Here is a 14,206-nt window from a genome sequence, read left to right as displayed (position 1 = left end):
TTCCTGTGTTTCTCTTCCCCTGACACCAAGAGACATTTGGGGCAGGTGTGAAGAGTCACGCTGCACTTCACAGCATCTTAGCAGCACTACTTCCCCAGAAGCAGCAATAAAACTGTGGCCTGTGGGCTGGCAATGACAGTTCAGCCTTTCATTTTGTTCCAAGCCCTGGCTGCATTATCTGTCAGGAAGATAATTCCTTGACCTTGTGGTCAGGGGATGAGAGCTTTGCTTAGTGATTAAGCCACTGCAGTAGATAACATGCTGTGTTTAATCCCTTTGGTAGCTGGTCCTGGAGGGGGGCAGGAGGGGCTGCAAAAATGCAGTGGCTTGCAATAGGTCTGGAGACCTCAGAAATGGTGGCAACAATGCAGAAACTGTGGCTGTGTGTGCCCTTCCTCCTAAGTTAATTTGGTGGCAGGCTGGAAAACAACCAGCCTATCTAGGGCACTATTTTGTCAAGTGATAGAGCCATATGGTGCAAAAACCCCACAGTTGTCTGAGGGCTTAGGCATGTCAGAAATCAGGGAGTCCCTCTGCGTACTGATCCTGTCTGCTAGCTGGCACATATGAAAAGAAGGTTTATCATTATTTTCCCCTGCTGATGGGGGAAGGGATTCCTAAATAAACAACTAATCCTGCTGATTTGAACTGGTAAAGAACGAGATAGAACCTTTCCTGCTGTTTCAAAGCTGTGGCTAGAATATGGCTGTGAAGCATGCAGCTGGCATGCTGGAATGTCCTACAAGCCTGCCTTATTCCAAGCAAGCAAAAGCATGAGAGCATGGGTGCATGACCAGGTTTCATGTTGTACAAACTGAGGGTTGAAGCCCACTCTTCCAGTGGTATTTAGGGTTCTGTCTGCAACTGATATCAGGGAGAGCTTTGACTGACAGGGTTTCACCTAGGAGGTTTCATCCCCACAGCCAGACTTCTGTCCCCTGCTTTTTGCTGTAATTCTGTTTCTTACCCCTGCCAGAGAAGGAGAAGATGGAGACATGAGCCCACATCCAGCTTGCCAGCAGTGAGGCACTATTATTCTTGAGGGAAGACCCTTGGGTTTTTTGAGCAAACCTCTCTTCCCAGACTGTCACTGCATAGTTAAGGATTATGATTCCCTTTTAATCTGGCTTTTCCCTTTCACGAGGTCCCTGCTCTCTTTGGAAACAGCCCCAGCCTCAGATTACTCTGGCTGTGGTGCCTCCTCTGTTTGGCACAGGAATGTGCTAGCTGTCACCATGTGCTTGCCCTTGGGCAATTGACCTTAGTAGGCAGGAACCAATCCCGAGTCTGGTGGCTGAATCGAAATGGTTGATTACAAATAAAGGCGGGTATGGATTGGTCTTTGCAAAACACTGGCAGCCAGCAATCCAGTTCCCTAATGAGAACAGGACTATGGGCATGCTGTGGGTCTCTACCAAACCCTGGCAGTTTGATATTAAATTTGGTCTTTGAGGAAGAAAAAAACCAAACCACTTAAAAAGAAAAATAAAAGAAAATAAAACAAAAAACCCAAAACCAAACAAAAAAACCCCCAAAAAACCACAAAACCAAAAAACCCCCAAAAACCTAAACAAAACCCCCCCCCAAAAAACCCAACCAGAAAAAACCCAACATCTTCCCCACTCTGAAAAAAAAAAAAAAAAAGACAGAATTAAAACAGTCTTTAGTAGAAAAGTGATTTTTTTAATCCTGTGGTCTTGAGATACGTACCTGTTCTTAGCTCATCCTCCTGATCCTAGCACTGAAACACAGTAAAATCTTTCCTCTGCCAGCCCAGATTCAAATACTAAAAGAGGGGCTCCTCATCACCTGCTTCACAGGAGAGCCCTGGGCATTCTTGGCTGTTGCCCTAGAGCCCAAAGGGAGGTGGTTTAGCTCAGGCTCCTTCCTAACATTGTGGGGTGCTGCCTGACAGCTGCCTGGAGCAGCACCCATGCAGGCCTGGGGTAGAGGAAGCCACTGGGCTAGGGTGCTCCAGAAGGCATTTCTCTGCTGCTGTAATGGAGGAGCCTTCACCAGGAAGGAAACCTAAAAAATTCACAATTTCTCGTGACTTTCAGGTAGAGTCCCAGTCTTATTTTCGTTATTTTACACATTTGTTTAAGTCCTGTATGTGCTTATGCCAGGCTTCTCTTTTCCATCCTTACTCCCACCATTCATTCAGGACATGTTTCTTTGCTGTAGTGGTATGAGAGCCATCATAGCTGGAGATGTTTAGAACAGTTTTCCTACAATTTTCCACTCTGCCCAGCCCTAACTCTTGCTGGGAAACATCATTCCTTTCTCACCTGAGGTCCTAAGTACTTTCCACTATTCTTCATTCCCCAAAGGTACCTAAAATGTGTGAAGCTGCTTGGCCATGTACATCTCTTGCATTAGACATATAAACCACATCTCCTATGATTTTAGGGATATTTAAATAACTAATTTTGTTATTTCTTTCTTCTTCAGACATTCTTTCATTTCCTCTGGGGAGTAATTTTGTGACCCCAATTTCCCCATGGAAGAACTGATGCTAGACTTATTCTCTATACATCTGATCCATGGACTCCCTGCCATCCTTGCCTGCTTGCAGGATGCCTCCCTGTAGCTGAGGACACTGCAGTGCGTTGCCATGGAGAGGACTCAGACAGCATTACTGGGTCAGCAGGTTCTGTGTGGGGAGTTTATACAGCCCTGGCATCAGGATGGATGGGAAGGGCCCTCTGGGTTCCAGGAGACTGCAGAAATTCCCCTGGTAGCTTACAGCAAGTTTTCTGTGCATTTGGGGACTTGCAGGCTGCAACTGAATTGCGTGGCAGCTACCTTATGGTACAGTGGCTTTGCAGGGAGGGATCTGCAGCTTATCAGGGACAGCAGGAGCTGCAAGAAATCTCTGGAGTAGCACAGTACAGTCTGATCAGAGACACTTAGAGAGGACAGCAGCTCTGGGTGTGAACATCATTGCATTCAGGAATCTCTACTACATTTTTTTTTGATGGAACCAAAAGTAAAATGCATTGAAATACCTGATTCTGCAAATAGATTTTGCAAGTTTTTTAAAAAATTGTAGAAATCACAGAAAACTTCTGTTACAAGACAGAGTTCTTTCTGCCTGGAAAATATTAGGACTCACAGCATCCAAAAGATGTAAGTTGGAGTGACAGCTACCATGAAAAGGGGTATGGAGTATATCTAAAGGTAACCTAAGACATCAGGTGTTCTTGTGTTGCATAAAGCCCTGAAGCTCTCAGCTTGCCTACCTGCCTACCATTTTCTGAGAGCAGGCAGATCAGCTCTGGTTTACTGAAACAATCCTCCCTGGCTTTACTTCCTCCTGAGCAGCAGTAGGTGAAACTGATAACAGAAAAAGCAACATCATGAAGTATAGCTGTCACAACATACCTAAAATCCCTGTCATGACAGGTCATGCAGACCTTTATGAGCTAGGTCTGAATTCATTGGTAGAGTTCAGGTGATAAGGAGAAGCTGGTCATAGGATGGATGTATCTTAGGATGCCAGCCTGCCCCAGAGCACCTGTGTATGATGTGATGCTGACTACAGAAAGGAAAGCTTCCCTCTCAGGCAAGAAGGGACACCATTTCCCATGCCAAGTATTGGTCTAAGTGGGCAACAGCTAAGCACTTCCACTGGGGCTGTTAATGCTTGCCCCATTCATGGTACTGCCTGGGAAAGCAATGCAGGGGAAGTAAATTACACCCCAGTTCTGTAGGTTTTCAATCTGCACCCAAAGCCCAGATTCAGAGAGTTCTTGTAGTTGCTTGTGCACAGACATGCCCCAGTTCAAGGAAGAACAGGGCAATTCAGTTTTCTTGAAGCCTCTGCAGACATGTGGAGACTTGGCTGCACCCTATGGTCAGCCCCGCAGCTACCTAGCTGCAGGCAACGGGAGCAGGAGCCTCAGGATCAGATTAGGACACAAGGACATCTTGACAGCTTCAGCTGGAAGCCGAAAATGGTTCAGAGGCTCCTAGACTGTGTGGATGAGGGCTGATGAGAACAAAGTACCACTCTTCCATTAGGGTTCATGTCAGATGTGGATCGAGTCCAGCCAGGATGGCTGTGTAGTGGTCACTCTATAGTGAAAAGGGTGCCTATTCATGGATCTCACATTTTCCTTGAAACCTGAAGAAATAGCTGTTTCTGGGAGGTAAACATGAAGCCTGTCTTGTCAGCATGCACAGGAGACAGGTGTATAAGTAGCAAAGCTTGTGAACAGAGTGGTCCCCTCCTAGGGTCTAAGAAATTGCACAGAACGTGGCACTTAACAAAACCTTCACTTGCTGGGATAATATGGCTATTTTCAGAAGGGAAAGAAAAATGGCTTTCAGCTTTACCTACACATCTGTGTTTTGTGCTCCCTTCATTTATATTCCTGCCTCTCATAAATCATTAAATAATTGTCAAAAATAGCACAGCTTACTTTGGAGGTGATTAAAAAAGAGATTAAATTATCACATCACCCTCCTACAAACCAAAACATTCCCAGTAGTGCCCCACAGACAAAAGCCAAATCTCTTACTCCCAACTGTTTAACTTATTGTCTGACAAGGTACTTCTGTGCCAGCTGCTCTTCCCCTCAGCTGCACTGAGCTGCTAAAGCAGACACTGCTTTGTAAACACCCAAGAACACAGCGTCCAGCACCAGGGTATTGACAAATTTGTCACCCAGTCTAAAAATATCAGCTGATATGTGACCCTCCCATCCCATTGCATGGGTACTACTCAGGCAGGAGGAAATTTCCACTGAGCTCTTGAAAGCATAAGCTCTGCCAAGCCACTGTGATTTACATAAATAATGAAAAGTTTAATATATCTAGACTGTATTCACTCCTGGAATAACTCTGCTGGCCCTAGAGAGGTAACTAATGGGATGAACTGGGCCCTGTAAGTTTAATGTGCTGAAAGAAAGTGTTATTGTATGCTGTCACATAGAGATCTAAGTGATTCTAGCAAGCCAGGGTGGTATAAGGATACTCAGTCCATGTTTACTCATTCATTTAACATTTCCATCTGTAGCTCCTGCCCATTTCTGCTAATGCATCCTTCTCTCATCCTGCCCTGGCCTGGGCTTCCAGCACAGCCTTATATAACCTTCAGACCCTCCTCCCCCACCATACCCCCAGGGTTGGAGACAATGTCTAGAAGTGGTGGCTGGTGGTTTAAAACCTTTATCCTCCATGAAGCATCAGCAGCAGATCAGGAGTCAGGGGAGCTGCCACAGCAGGGACACAGGGATATCCCTCCACTGCAACCAGCAGAGGTCAATTAGAGGACTGCATGGGGATTACGGAGGACATGAGTGACAGCTCCAGCTAGATCAGGGAGGCCAGCATGGCCTGGGGCAAATCACATCAGTTCTTTCTGCTTCACTTTGCTTGTACTTAGGCTGGGGGCAATAACTAGTTTACCTCACAGCCAGGTCCTGAGATAAGATGCAGGAAGCTGTGTAAATCACATAAGAACAAAACAGCACTGGCAGTTTGGTTTTGTAATACAGGATGATTCTTACTGCCACAGTGGTTTTGCAATGCAGAGGATTCCTTGCTGAATGGCAGGGACGTAGGAGATGAGTGCAAAGTTACCAGAGAAAGACTTGGGTCCTTTCAGACTAGAATCTTACAATAAATAACAAGGTAATGTTTCACAGTAAAGATGCATGCTCAAATAATGGGCTAAGGACAAAGAAGTCAGACTAGAAACAAATTTTTTTTCATGTCCTAGTGTAAAGAGCCATGTGGGATGGGGGGCATGTTCCTTTATGAAGGCTCTGAAGACTGGCCTCCCCAGAGTGCTGGATGGTCTCCATGAATGGAGAATCTCTTTCCAGGTATCTTGTGTTGGAAGAGTTATGCATTTTTTTTTTCTTGTTCCCAGTGTTTTCTCTTCAAACCATCACCTAGTCAAATCTCACCAAAAAGAAGGGCAGAGCTGCTGCCTGCCTAGAAGCCAGAACATTATGCTTTTCTTACCGTGCCTCTGTACTGGCTCTTCAGAGTGGGTGCTACTTGCTTGCCAAGGATTTGTGGGGCTGCACACCCCCAGTTAGTTGCATTAGAGCTCTGTCAGCTCCCACCACTACATCCCTGTACTGCACTGCAAAGCAGGTGTCCCAGGGCTGACTTCCAGAAGGACTGGTCTAAGCCAGTGTCTTCCTCTTCTTTACCTATGACAGCCTTCTTTTACAACTATGCAGGCTAAATCCAATTCTAACAAACTACATTCCCTTGGAGCTTGACTCAACAAAGCCTTAGAGCTTACACTGGATTGCTTTGAAGGGAGCCTGTGTGATCTGAGAATAGATCCCAGAGCACCTGTGCTCTCCTGGATGTAGTGGCTGCCCTACTAAACAGCACAGTCTCAGGTCCACAGAGCAGAACTATGTGTGAAGACAACAGTTACCATCTGTAATGTCCTGCATCTAACTAGCTTTGTATCTCATCCTTACATCTCCCTGCATCTTCGTTAAAACAAAACCCCAACAAGACCAAAAGAAGCACAAAAAAAAAAAAAAAAACAAAACAAAACAAACAAAAAAAAACCCAAAAAAACAAGAAACCGTTTGAAATGGCATTTCAACTACTACATTTTTGTCTTTACCTGCAGAAGAACGCCCACAGCTGAAAGACGGTCTTTCTTTGATGCAACAACTGCGGCAATGAGAAGCCATCCTCAGGTAGGATATAATAAGCCAGGCTGTGTATTGCAAATTCTGTTTCCCACAACTCCCTGTCCAGCCTTGGCTTAATAAAGACATGTAGATGTCTTTAACTAAGTCCCCTCTCAAACCTGTGAGTACTGCATATTCAGCATTTGTTTAGCAAACAGAATTCCCCTGGCATTAGGAGAAACTTCAGCAAAAAAGGAGTCTGCAGCTCTATAGCATCCTAAGAGGAAAACAGATAACCAAGGTGAGAAATCTAATCCTCACATCCCTCTTATGCATGTGGAGAAAGAACTTCGTATAAACTGGCTTAAAATCTACCTTGCAAAATACTAACCAGTGGTGGTGCAGCTGCTCCTCCAAATAGCTTTTAGACATATCTGCCAAATTCAGCCTTGACAGAGAGAATGAGTTTTAGTGATGAATTTTGCGTGAAGAGGTAAGATTGTTGGCACTCTCTCTGGCACTGAAGGGCTCCAGTTTCAGCCCAGATGCCATTAAAGACTAGACAATCCACATAAACAAGAATTTCTGAACATGCAAAATGTGTTCCATTGTGTTCCAAAATTCCTCCAGAGATCAGCCAAAAGAAACTGCTCCTTAGTCAGTGCTTCTACTCCATGTTGATTGCTTTTTTAGTTCTCCCAAACATGCAGCTCAGTTGCAAAAACACCAAATAAGCCCCATCTAAAAGGGCCATACTTTTTACATGTGACTCAGGGTTTAACTTTTGTTCCTACAGAAATCCAGTAGAATTCCTTCTGAAGGAAGGAAGCATAAGCAGACCCAAGAAATACCTCTCATGCCTCCATCCAAACTGCTGACTTAAATTTTCCATGCTGCAATTTTAAACTCATAAAATTCACTGAATTTCATGGACTTAGGACTTAAACCACTACAGAAGTAAAAAATATCCATACACAGATCAGTGTCTTTTGGAAAAAAAATATTTTTTCTCAGATAGCACATTCAAAACTCGAGATGTACACTGCACAGAAGAGGAATAGTTTGCCAATCCAATTACCTTCATGTAGGTTTGTGTTGATTAGTTCAGCTGTAGCCCCAAGGTGTCAAACTCAGTCAGCAGCAGGAGATGGACCCTAGGTGTAATTACAGTCAGTGGCCAAGACATGTCTCCTGGGCTGCAGAATGTTCTGTCTCGAAATGCCCTTGTCAGAGGGAGGTTTGGACAGTCTTCAGGTAGATTGCAGTAGAGCTTTAGGGAAAACATGCTCCTCCAGTCAGAGGCTGCCTGCTCATTCACCCATCACCATTTGCCTTCTTTCCACTGTTTCCCATCTCTCCCCCTTTTCTCTGCTAAATTAACCAAGCAGTGAATTTCAACCCCAGTGCAAGGACACAGGAAGCAAAACCCTTCATATACATGCTGGCAGGCTTTCTCTCCAGCCCCAAAGGCTACAAATCAGATGAAACATTGGCTATGCTGGAGTCACTGCAGGTTTTATCCCAACTCTAGCACTGCCAGGGAGATGGGCAGTTCTGCAGTGGATTTGAGCCACTGACCATCTCTTTTCTAGGTTTCTGCAGGTACAAGGGCACACATACATCACTGAGCCAAGGACAACATGTGGAGAAGTCTGTGTTTTCTCAAGGACCTTGTCCAGTGTTAGAATGGGATTCGTTTCACTGTTCTAATTGCTGCTCTGAGGATGAGGGTGAGGGGACAGCCTCCCTGCTGGAAACACTAACACAGCTGTCCTTTCCACAGTTACCAGATTTGGGTGTTAGCACTTTTCACCGAGGGATGTTTTACTTTAATAACCACTCAAATAAATAAATAAATAAATAAATACATAAATACATAAATAAATATTACTTTGTACTTTATAAGCAACATTTGTCCAAAGTCTTTGAAGTGCTTTGCCATTCAGTCTTACCATTTCCTCTGAGTCCCAAGAGCCCAACTCTGCTTCCCTTTATATCAATAGGAGCAGGTCCAGACTCTGAGGACTTGCCTGGCATTACACAGTGAGCCAATGACTGACAGAGCAAACATTGCTCAGGCGCCCTAATTCCTACTTTCATACATACTGCCTGCCCTTAACACCACCAATCATACCTTGATTCAAGTCTTATAAAAATAAAAAAAAAAATACCTATGTCTTAATTTTCAACACTGTGTAACGTCTCTAACCTTGCAGGGCACCAGTGTATTTGGTCTATTGTTAGTGTTCATTTAACAACTTCTTTAAAGCCTTCTAGGAGGGCTCTGACCTGCTGTTACCTCCAGGGAAATTCTGGTAAGCAATCTATGCATGCTAGACTGCATGTCTGTGCCATATGCCAAGCCTCTCCTGGCTGTCTCTTCTACTATGTTGTACGTCAGAGACATCCGCAAAGAAACGAGATCCTGTCTCTTCTTGGTGCTTCTCCTCCATGCTCCAGGTCTGACTGCTATCACCAGAGCAACCCAATACGGCGTCACAGATGGTGGAACAGAGAGCTGATGCTGCCCGGAGCCAGAAAATACCAAACCAAAGTGCTTGCTTCGGATGTGTGCTTACAACTCCAACTCAACAAAGAGTAAATGTGGAAACCTGGAGCAGAACGCTGTTGTACTTGAATGCACAGGGCACAGGTAGGCTTTTCACATTTCTGGTGTATTTAATTGCAGAAGGACTCAGTTCCCCCTAAATAGCATTGAGTTAGCTCTTGTAAAAAAGACATGATCCTCAGAGAATCTGTAATGTACCTTATTTTGTGCACCTACTCTTTCTTGTGCTCTTTATAAAAATACAACTCTTAGCACCAGTGGCAGAGAAATGCTGCCCTGCTTAGTAGACACTGGGAAGAGCTGGGCGAACATGTCATTGTATGCAGCTCATGAGAAGGATAAGGTTGGAACTCTGGAGAACATCTGGTCCAACCTCCCGCTCAAGATAGGGCAAATTGGATAAGGTGGCTGAGGGTATTCTTGAGTTTTGAGAATTCCTGAGGGTGGTGATTTCCATTTACAAGTGACCTTTGTGTTTCCCCAAAAGTCCAGATTCCACAGGTTCATTCATTTTTGTATCTTAAAGAACAAGTGGATTGTGTGAGTGCTTGTCAGTTTGTGGACTGTCCACAAATTTCTCTCCTTTTCTCCCTCCTCCAAAAGAAAAGAAGGAATTCTACATTCTACAGATGTTTGTAAGAGAAACTTGGAAAGGAGAAGGAGAGGGGGGGATACCTTGGGAGGGGTAACAGCAAAAAAGAAATTGTGTTTGTGAGCACTTTCAGACAGCTTCTGCCCAGCTCTGATCATGATGTCTACTTACATGGCCTTGATCTGTGCTTTCCCTAGCTTGGTACTGGCAGCAGCCAAGGGGTACCCAGGGTATATGGCATTCTGTGCTCCAGCCTTCCTCACCTTCAGCCTGGGATTGCAGCAGCTTTGAAAATGCATTCCCATAACTTAAACCAAACTGCCCGTCACTCCAGGCAGAATCAGCTGGGGTGGTTTTGGTTCTTATTCAGCAGGCTCTAGTAGTCAGCAACCTCTGTTTCCATTTCCCGCTGGAGAGTGAAGCTGTAGTCATCTCTGCTGTAAACAATCGATCAGTAACTCAGAGGCTTCAAGCAGATTTTGCAGCCCTCTCTGAAAAAAATGCATGTGCTTTTGGAGTGGAGGACAGAAAAACTTGCTTCCTCTCTGTAAAGATGACTTAGGTCAGTCTTTAAAACACACCCAGAACAAAAAATGTATTTAAAACAGTATGTGAAATAGCTGCCTCATTTTTGTGCGGTACCCTGCTCCCCCAAATACGAAATTAGGGTGGATGTTGGTCTTTGTTGTTTGTAATATGCTCATGCCGAGGAGCTTTCTGTTGCATTACAATGAACAACGAGTGGTGCATCCTCACTCATCCATGACACGATCTTTCATTTCTTACTAAGCTGAGCATGTAGTTCTGCTTCGAAGGCCATCTTGTCAAAGGTGCGCATGTTCGTCTCCTCCCGCACCTTTTCCCGGACATGGAAGGATGCTCGAGCAACAGACCTGGCATTTTCTAAGACAGTCTTCTTCTCCTTGAAGATCTGCTCACTTCTCTCTAGCTTCCTCTCTATAGAGAGGAGAATTTCCCTGCGCCGTAAGTCCTCATACTGTTCCACCTTTTGCTTGTTCATCTTCTGCACTTTTTCCTTTTCCAGGCGGCTCAAGACCACTTTGCGGGCTTTTTCTTGGACAGCCTCTTCAGCCACCTGGGCAGCATGCTGGAGCTTTCTCTCTGTCTCTCTAGCCAGTGCTTCCAAGTGCTCCTTCTGCTCTCTTTCCTTCTTCTCTGCTGCCAGTTTAGCTCTCTGGATCTGCATGTCCTCACGCCTGGCCTTCTCCCTCAGCTCCTGGTTCCTCTTCTCCACAAGCTGCTCGTAGTTCTCCTGAGCCTTTGTCAAACTCATCTTCAGGGATGCCTTCAGCATTTCCTTCTCTTCTGCCTCCTGCTTGGCCAGTTCCTTGAGCAAGGCCTCATGCTTCAGCTTCTCTGCTTGGTTGAACAGTCTCTTTTCCTTCTGCAGCTGCACCTCCTTTTTCAGCTTCTTCTGTGCAGCTGTGGACAGCTTCTCTTGCAGGAGCTGCTCCTCTCGCTCCTGGTGTTCCTTCTTGACCTCTTCCTTTGCCTTCAGGTTGAGCTCTTGATGTAGCTTTTTCTGCTTGTCCTCCTTCATGGCCCTCTCCAGCCTCTCCCTCCGCAGCCGCTCCTGCTTCTCCGCTTGCTCCCGCCACCTCTCCTCACATACCAGGAGCTGCTTCTGCTTCATCAGGGCAGCTTCCTCCTGCTCCTGGATCAGTCTCCCTCGTCGCTTCTCCACCTGGCTCTCCCACATCCGCTGACCCTGCAGGAGGGCCCTTTGCTTCTCCTTCTCCTCCTGCTCCTTCCGCTGCTCAGCGAGGCGCCGCTGGCTGTCCCACTGCAGGTGAGCTGCCTGCCGCTGCTCCCGCAGGAGGTTGGCCTCCTGGTGCTTGGCGATCATCAGTGCAGCGATCTTCTTGTCTCTCTCTGGCACCTCTGAGAGACCCTTCTTCCTCTTCACCTCCCTGACGATCCTCTCGACTCTCTGGGCAGTCTGTGGTGAGTGGCTGAGGTCGCCCAGGCTGAAGCTGCGCCCCAGCAGAGTCCCATTGGCGGCCGCTAACCCCCGACCCCGGCCGCACACTTTGCCCCCGCGCTCCCGCAGGCTCTCCCCGCTGTAGGACGACGAAGCGCCCGACTCAGAGGAGGTCTTGCCCCAGCTACCCTCGCGGCGCTTCTGCAAGGAGTCCAGGGAGTGGCTCTTGCCCTTGGCACCCCTCGATGCCCTGGCCTTCCCCCCGCCATGGGTCCGGGGCCCGCCGGCAGCTGCGGCCGCAGCCCGGGAGGAGATGCGGGCGGCGGGCGAAGGCGGCAGGCTGCCGAGGGGCCCGAGGATCCGCCTCTTCTCCTCCCGGATAATCCTCTCCCGCTCCTCCCGGCACTGCTGCAGCTTGCGGCGGCGCTCCCGCTCGTAGGCCTCGTAGAGGCCGGCGGCCACCCGCATGGAGCGCCCGGGCGCCTCTCTCAGCAGGTCCCCCAGCGCCCGCGGCAGCAGCTCCACGGGCCGCACGGCGCAGCGGGCGCAGGCCTCCAGCGACCGCGGGCTGGTCAGCACGTACCGGCTGCCCTCCGCCGCCGCGCAGTCGAAGTTGTACAGGTCCAGGTGCAGCAGCGGCGACTGCTCTCCAGGACGGGCCGGCTCTCCCCCCGCCGCCCCCCCGGGCGTCGGGCAGGGCTGCGGGGGAGGCTCGGCCGGCGGCTCCACCATGGCTCGGCCTGCGGGGCAAAGAGCGGCGGCGGGTGAGCGGGCGGGCAGCGGGCGCACAGACCCCTTTGTGTCCCCGGGGCAGCGGCGAGGAGCGGCTGGGAGGGGGCGGCGGCGAGGTGTGCACCGGGGGTGCCCGGGCTGGGCTGCATTTGTGCAGGAAGGGGGCAGGTTGCGGCAGGTGTTGGGCGCGGAGGGGCAGCGTCCGGGGGCGGGGGTGCCCGGGGCGGGGAGCCTCGTTTGGGCGGTCGGGCACAGGGTCGTGGTGCGGAGTGTTCGGGACGCGCGGGTTGCGCCCTGTGGTGCGCGCGGGGGCGTTCGGGGTGACGGGGGTGTGCGGGGTGACGCGGGGACGTTCAGGGTCCTCCGGCAGGTTCGGGCGGTGGGCACAGAATCGTTCGGCAAGGAACGGGGGTGCTGGGGGTGCACGCCTGTGTCTGGGCCGGGAGGGCAGTCTGGGCTGAGAGTAGCCGGGCTATGAAGGAGGATGCTGTAGGTGCGCTGGGCTTGGGGAGTGGCGGACGAGGGTGTCCGCGCGTGAATGGGTGAAGAGAGAAAGGGATGCCCGGGGGTGTCAGGCAGGGCTGGCAGTGGGACCGAGACCTATTCCCGGGCCGCGGCGCAAGACGGAGCCCCCCGCCCGCCCCGGTCCCCCGCGGCACTCACCGGGCGGGCGCGGCCGCAGCCCCGCTCTTTGTCTCGGTGCCGGCGGCCTCGGGGATCAGGCGGGCGGCGGCGGCGGCTTCTCCATGGCACCCCGGGCCCCGCGCGGCGCCCCCACCTGCGGGGCGGCGGCGGCGGGCACGGCGGCCGCCCGCAGGCTGCGGCGCCCCGCGCTGCCCGCTGCAGCCCCGCGCGGGGGGCGGGCGGAGGCGTGCGCGGGGGGAGCCCGCCCCGCAGCCCCGCCGCGGCGCCGGGCCGGGGGCAGCGCTGCGGCCGGGCGGGGACCCGCCCCCGCCTCCCCGCCGCGAAGGGCCGGGCCCGGCGCTGCTGCGGCGAGCGCGGCGCGGCACTCGCTCTGGTGGCGGGTAAGCGCCCGGCCCGCCAGGAGAGTGTCCTTCCCTGCAGGTATCCCCACTCCTGTGCGCATCCCTTAATACGTGCGTCCTGCCCTGCGCCTGCCCCTCCGAGCTCTCGTCTTTCCCTGCAGACCATCCCTAAATGAACGGCACTTTGATGTCGTGCCCCCTGTTTTGCACTGTACTTCCACACAAACAAGCTCATCTGTATTTACCCTTAATATAGACAAGGATAAAAAGGGTGTAAGAAGGAACAGGAGATGCTAACCCAGTTTTGCAGATGGCAAACTGAGCCCCAGGGAGATGAAGATGCCTGCCTTGGGCTGCTTGGGGAATTCACGCCAGAGCTGGAAAGGAATGGCAAAGCTCTCAGATTTCAGTTCAAAGCAGTTTCCAACCATGAAACCTTATTCCCTTTTGTGCTAGTGTAAACTATTGCTTGATGCAAAGATGTGTCAGGCAATACAGTATGCCTTTTTGAGTACCCACTTTGAATTTGGTGCTTGCAGTTACTTTGAAATATCCCTGGTTTCTACAGGAATCCTGGGCTCAACAGCCTCAGTGGAATTGAGAAATGCTTTGCTCTGGAAATACCATTCAGCCAAAAGAGGATCATTGCTGCTTGTGGAGCTGCAGAGCATCTGTGCCACTTAGTGGAGCAACTCTTGATTTTTTCAGGCAGAGAACAGGAGTAGTAAATGCACCATTAGTCACTGTGTTATGAAGTCAATGTTTTTCAGCAAT

The 14,206-nt window shown here is 49.6% G+C and overlaps 1 protein-coding gene across 1 annotated transcript; it reads right to left on the bottom strand.

Moving 5' to 3' along the window:
• Positions 1-8,789: 8,789 nt before the first annotated feature.
• Positions 8,790-12,446, bottom strand: CCDC177 (coiled-coil domain containing 177). Its single transcript, XM_030239805.2, has one exon. The coding sequence runs from the start codon at positions 12,444-12,446 to the stop codon at positions 10,548-10,550; it is 1,899 nt and encodes a 632-aa protein (XP_030095665.1). The 3' UTR covers positions 8,790-10,547.
• Between the last annotated feature and the right edge of the window lie 1,760 nt (positions 12,447-14,206).

The sequence above is a fragment of the Serinus canaria genome, chromosome 5, assembly GCF_022539315.1.
Source record: "Serinus canaria isolate serCan28SL12 chromosome 5, serCan2020, whole genome shotgun sequence".
In the NCBI taxonomy this organism is placed as follows: domain Eukaryota; kingdom Metazoa; phylum Chordata; class Aves; order Passeriformes; family Fringillidae; genus Serinus; species Serinus canaria.
Note: the sequence above shows the minus strand (reverse complement) of the source record. Positions and strands in the feature narration are given on the sequence as shown.

Bases quoted from the DNA above. Each gene is read 5' to 3' on its own strand.
- CCDC177 (XM_030239805.2), bottom strand. From the start codon at position 12,446: ATGGTGGAGCCGCCGGCCGAGCCTCCCCCGCAGCCCTGCCCGACGCCC.